Source organism: Felis catus, chromosome D2 (assembly GCF_018350175.1).
Source record: "Felis catus isolate Fca126 chromosome D2, F.catus_Fca126_mat1.0, whole genome shotgun sequence".
NCBI lineage: Eukaryota > Metazoa > Chordata > Mammalia > Carnivora > Felidae > Felis > Felis catus.
The window spans coordinates 61,685,004-61,691,003 of NC_058378.1; the positions used below are offsets into that span (position 1 = coordinate 61,685,004).

The 6,000-nt window shown below is 53.5% G+C and overlaps 1 protein-coding gene across 5 annotated transcripts in view; it reads left to right on the plus strand.

Annotated features, from left to right (window-relative positions):
- Nucleotides 1–5,699, plus strand: part of NEURL1 (neuralized E3 ubiquitin protein ligase 1) — a 79,010-nt gene extending 73,311 nt beyond the window's left edge. For all 5 annotated transcript variants that reach the window (XM_023240887.2, XM_045040636.1, XM_023240889.2 and 2 more), the window contains exons 5-6: nucleotides 2,548–2,694; nucleotides 3,171–5,699. In XM_023240887.2, coding sequence (XP_023096655.2) covers nucleotides 2,548–2,694; nucleotides 3,171–3,409 — 386 coding nt within the window. In that variant the 3' untranslated portion in view covers nucleotides 3,410–5,699. The remainder of the gene's footprint in view (nucleotides 1–2,547; nucleotides 2,695–3,170) is intronic.
- Nucleotides 5,700–6,000: the final 301 nt, after the last annotated feature.

Here is a 6,000-nt window from a genome sequence, read left to right on the forward strand (position 1 = left end):
GGTTCCATTAGATTCACTAGCAGGACCTACTAAAGTGCAGACTTTTCAATCCCACCTGCAGAGATTTGATTGTGTACATCCTAGGCATCTGAATTCTTTTTTTAAGCAAGTTTGCTTAGATATATTTGGAGACCTCTGGGCTTCATAGCCCCAGCCTAGACCTCACCCCAGGAGGCTTTGTAGACAAGATAACATGTGTATACGAGTGAAGGTGTATTCTCTAAAACTGATATGTCTGTGTATAGGCACACATGAGTGAGTACATGCGTATTTGTATGTATAATGCTGTTGGTGATTGTGAATGTGTTAGAGTTTGTGAAATCAGATAAAATAAGTGGGGATTTCCTACTCTGGAAAGAGGCCAAATGAAGATGGAGTGAAAAATAAATTTGAAGAGGAATGAAAATAATGAGGTTGAAGTGCTAAGAAGTTATGATTAAGGGAAGATAAATCAGGAAAGAATGAAAAGACATCAGGCTGGATGAAAATACATGAGGATGGAAGGAAGTTGGGGTGAAAACTCAGGACGGAATAAAAAGAAATCAGACTGGGGTACAGAAAAAAAATCAGGCTGAGGTAAAAAGGTACTTGGCTACACTCACTGGGAGATACTGCTCCTCAGATGAAGGAAATTGCATAAGGGCAGGGTACTCTCTTACCTCAGCACCATCTAATAATAGATAAGTAGCTTTCCGATGAGACTTCTGTTCCCCAAAGAGGCTTACTAGACACAGGAGAAGCTTAAAAAAAAAAAAAATCAGGACTTAAATATCTCGAGAGGTAAGTGGGCCAAGGCGGGGGTTTAAGAATAATCTTCCAGATATTTGCTAAACAGTATATGCTAAAGATAGTGCTTCTGGGTGGTAGGAGAACTGGGCATCTCAGTCAGCAAATTGGTGTTTGGGGATCCTGATGGAACTGCAAGGAAAACCCAGTGACAATATGTGAAGGGTAACTACCTTACAGAGGTGTGCTCTGCTTTGTGAAAGGCTTAAGTGCACTAAGAATGGAGGAATATTTCCTTTATTTCAGAACTACAGCCGGTTTCATACTTAATGATGGAACGTGAGAAACATTCTCATTAAAGTCAGGAATATGATAGGGATGCCTTAGAGTATTGTTCTGAAAATGATAGCCAGTGCAATAAGGCAAGAAAAGCAAATAGGAGGTGTGACGTTATGAAAGAAGATGATAATTGACTAAAAGACTATTAACACTAAGAGAAACCCAATAAATGGATTGGGACATAAGAGACCAGGGGGCTCTCTCCCCATGAACGTGGGGCCAGACTGGGCCATGTTCCCACTGACTTGGTGTCCCCTTGTCCCCAGGGACAGCCCCCAACTCTCCAGTGAGCCTGCCTGAGTCACCAGTGACCCCGGGCACAGGACAGTGGAGCGATGAGTGCACCATTTGCTATGAGCATGCAGTGGACATGGTCATCTGCACATGTGGCCACATGTGCCTCTGTTATGCCTGTGGCCTGTGCCTCAAGAAGGCTTTGCATGCCTGCTGCCCCATCTGCCGTCGCAGATATCTAGTGAAAATTTAGATACGGTGACTGTTAAATAAATTAGAACACATAATAATAGGGAAGATCTCACTGAACATTTATGTGTAGGGCAATATGTTAGAGCCTGTGGGAGAGTCACAGGTAAATACGATTTCCTGCTCTCAGGAAGCTCATAGTTCAACTGGGAAAACAAAGCTGCATTCCTAGGCAAAGAACAAATATTACCCCAGGCTGTGTGGTTGTTTGGTCCCGTGTATGTGGCGTGTGTGGCGGGTCAGTGGTGAATAAAGTAATGTGGTTGGGGGAGGGGTGGTCAAAGCTCCTCAGAGGAGGAGATTTGAGGACAGCCCCAAGGGGCTCCCTGGACAGTCAGCTCTTTGGGGGCAGTGGCCCTGTCCATCTTGTTCTCAGTGTTATGTTTACACAGTTGATGGTGCCTGGTAGGACTTGTTGAAGGGACGAGCAAGGGAGGGCAGGAAGAGAAGAGGAAGGTGAGGAGGTGTTGAAGAGGGAGAGAAAGGAGGGAGGGAAGGAAGGAGAGCGAGTGTAGCACAGAACAAGCTTGGGAGATGGTGAAGGGCATTTCAAAGGTGCTTATGCAGAGGAGAAGGTGGGTGATATCTAGTAGGACAGTGACCGAGAGAACACAGGGCTTAGAAAGGGAGGGTCAGGCTATGACTGGAAGGGCCACACTAGGTGGGAGGAGGGGGACGTCGTTGTCTGGGAAACCTTGAAGGTGAGGATGCGTGGGAAGGGTGGAGGTGGGATTCTCAGCAGAGCTCTTGTTTCGAGACTGCTGATGTAGTAAGCTCAGAACAAGAAAGGGCCCCCAGATTTGTAGGTGGAACAGAGAGCTGGGGCAGGGTGCTGGGCTGGCTTGTGGAATCCTGCCCTGGCCCCGCCCAGTGGCTGGACTGTGTGGTCAGGCCGTGTCACCACTTTCTCTCCTGGGAACCCCCTGGAGGAGCGGAGACTTGAGCTTTCTCCCGGTAGGCCTCTCAGCGGCTAGTGAGCCCCTCTCTCCCCTTCCGCAGGCTCCACCATCCTGGCAGAGCGGAGCATCCCGTCACTCTCCTGCTCCCCTGCCTCCACGCCAACCTCGCCCAGCGCCCTGGGCAGCCGCCTCTCCGACCCCTTGCTCAGCACGTGCAGCTCTGGACCTCTGGGCAGCTCTGCTGGCGGTAAGTAGGCTGGCTACTCCGGTTCCGTGGTGTCCGTGCCAGACTCCCTGCCCCGAGACCCCTGGCCGAGGCGGGCATGCAGCCTCTGTGACAGAGTTGGGCCCTGGAGGAGCTGGAGGGAGATAGGTCAGTGAACCCTCGTGGGGTGGTGATTTCTGGGGTGAATCCCTTCCTGTCCCCCAGCTGGACACCTTTCTCCAAAGCACTTTTGAGCACACAGGGAAGACCGAAGGTTAGCTCAGGAGGGGCCCGCCTTAAAAGATTCTGGGCCCCCTACCTTCCTCTATCCCTTCTTCTCTCACCACCTTATGGGCACCCTGGCCCTTGTCTAGTGCCCCCTAGTGCTCCGGAAGTGGGTTGTCAGGGTCAACAGGCAGATGCCTGTTGGGAGGTCAGAGACCAGGGGGCTCTCTCCCCATGAACGTGGGGCCAGACTGGGCCATGTTCCCACTGACTTGGTGTCCCCTTGTCCCCAGGGACAGCCCCCAACTCTCCAGTGAGCCTGCCTGAGTCACCAGTGACCCCGGGCACAGGACAGTGGAGCGATGAGTGCACCATTTGCTATGAGCATGCAGTGGACACAGTCATCTACACATGTGGCCACATGTGCCTCTGCTATGCCTGTGGCCTGCGCCTCAAGAAGGCTTTGCACGCCTGCTGCCCCATCTGCCGTCGCCCCATCAAGGACATTATCAAGACCTACCGCAGCTCCTAGCCCGTCATGGAGCCCCACCCTGCACGCCTGCCTCTCAGACTTCGGCCCCACTCCAGCTGAGGGGCAAGCCAACAGGGCCCCTTCTCTTCGTACTTGTTTTGGAAACTCTTTCCTCTTCTCCATTAAACATGGGAAACTGAGGCCCTTAAAGGTTTGGGAAGAAAGAAGGTATGAGGCAGGGAGGTGAGGGGCAGGAGCAGATTCCCCAGCAGAGGGGAGGGGAGGAGTCCACTCTCTGTCTTTCCCTTCTCTGTAGCCAGCTCTTCCCTGTATGCTGAGGGGCTAAGTGGGGGTCTTGGCCTGTCCTAATCCTTTCCCGTCTGGGGCAGATTGGTAGGAAGTCCTCTAGCCCATGTAAGAGTGAGAAAACGTATCCCTGCCTCCGGGCAGATGTGTCCCTGAGCTAGGGCATTCGGAGTATGGCCTGGACTTCAGTGTCCATTTGTTCTCTCAGCCAACTGCCCTTGGGCAGTGTATAACCTGCTCAACGGCAGCCCTAGGCAGGCAGCCCCTGAGCTGCTGCCTTCCTCTCGGAGCTGTACCCACCTTCTCCTTCCTGTCTTCCCTGCCCCTCAGGCCTGGCAACCAGGGGTAAGAAGGCCAGTGGATACCTCTCATCCTGGGCAGGCTGCAGCCTCCATGCTATGTCCCTTTCCCACTCACCCAGGATGGGTGGATGGACAGGCCACAGAAGGCTCCAGGTTCTGGGTCCCTGACCCTGTGCCCTGGCTGAGATGCAAAGGGCCCCTTCCTGACCATAACCTTTCTGCCCCAGTCATCTCACCAGACGCTGCTGCCCAGGAACAGCCTCTCGGTGTGAGCGAGAGAGCAGAGGCTGTCCTCTGTCAGGCTAAGAACAGGTTTACATCTGCTGTGACTTGTCCTCCCAGATCTCAGTACTGTCCTGAGCCTGGCTGATACTCAAAGAGGCTGGAGCATCCCTAGGAGAGGCCAGGGCCCTGGATTAGGGGTGGGGGTGGGATCCCCTGGGGGTAAAACCAGCCATTTTCCTTATTTATTTATTTATTTGGTTTGTAGGTTTTTTGTTTTTTTTTTTAATGGGGGGGTGGGGGAGTGAGTTGCTGTCCCCCGAGCCCTTCGAACTCCTAGAAATGCCCTGGTGTGTGGAGTGCCTGGTGAGAGCGCGCTGCAGAGGTAGTTATCATAGTTTTCCCCAGGCTCCAGCCCAAAGTCCATAGACAGCTCTGCTCACCATGAATTAGAACTCCAGAAAAAGGGGCTGAATTGGGAGGCCTCCTTTCAAATTGTGTCAAATTGTGTCCATTTTACAGAGACACAGACTGAGCTTAATGTCCTAGGGCTGGTGGATCACCCAGAGCCACAAAGTGCCCTTCCTCTCTGGGCTGCAACAGGGTTATCAAAGTTGGCTCGAATCCATCAGGAGGCCCAGGAGCTCCCCCTTCCATGAGGACGTCAAAAGTTCTGGGGAGGCTGAAGGAGGGGAGCCCAGCTTGGGCCAGGGAACAGGAGGCCTACTCCTAGCAAGGGCAGGGAGGCCGTTCTTAGGCTCTTAAGCCCCAGGAAAGATGAGAGAAGGGGCCAGGTCCTAGCACCTCTGGTTATTCTGATTCTGGAGTGAAGAAGGGTCCCCTACCCCTGCTCTTGGGCTGTAGTTCTCTCAGCCTTGCCTGCCCTACTCTGAGAGGCGATGGGCTGGGGCCCACTCTGAGGGCCTAGTCTCCCCCCGCCGGCCTCCCAACCCTCTGTCCCCCTCCGATGGCTTTTTACATCCATCAGAGACTGCTGTTTCCCGTGAATGGTGGAGTATGGGGTTCTAGACCTGACCACTGGGCAGCTGTGTGGCCCTGTCCAGGTTATAGCCCCTCAGCCTCAGCTGCCACCTCTGTAAAATGATTGAGGGGAGGGGGGAGGAGACTTTGTGTGTGACTCTTGGGAGTTCTCTGGTGAGGGGCTGCTATAGGGTGGTGGGTGGGACAGCACTGGGGGGTCAGGACCCCAGGCTGGGACTTTGTACCTCCCTTGCAGTGGGCCTCTAGGAAGTCATGGTTCCACTGGGTCTCTACTCCCCAGTCACTGACCCCGGAGACCCTTTCTGTGGGAGGAGGGTGGGGTGGGCCAGATGGTGGCCCCATCCAGTCTGGAGTCTCATCTCCAAGGCAAGGAAAGGTCTTAAGTGCAGGGGCTGTGTGGCCCGAGGTTTGGGGAGAGGAAGCCATCTGTACCACTGTCTCTGTTAGTGTTGGGATAGTTGCTGCCTCCTTTGTGAACTTGGGTCGCTGTGATTGTGAATAAAGGTGATTTCGTACCAGCCCGAGGGCTGTGCTGTGTGGAGGGCTGGGGAGGGAGGGAGAGTGGGGGTGAAGGGTCAGGTGTCCTGGATATGGAAGGGAGTCAAGAACCAGGGAAGACTCCCTGGAAATGGGGGACTGGAGCATGACTTGGAGTTGGACAGCAGGGGCCCAGCATGCCAGGTGAACCTTGTAAGTTGAAAGGGAGAAGCCACTGCCCTTCGGTGGCCTCAAGTGCCTGGGCCTGTGAGGAGCAGTGTTTATTGGGGCAGGAGTAGTGGGAGTCCATGAGGTCTGCTCAGCTTTCTGGTAAGGCTGAGG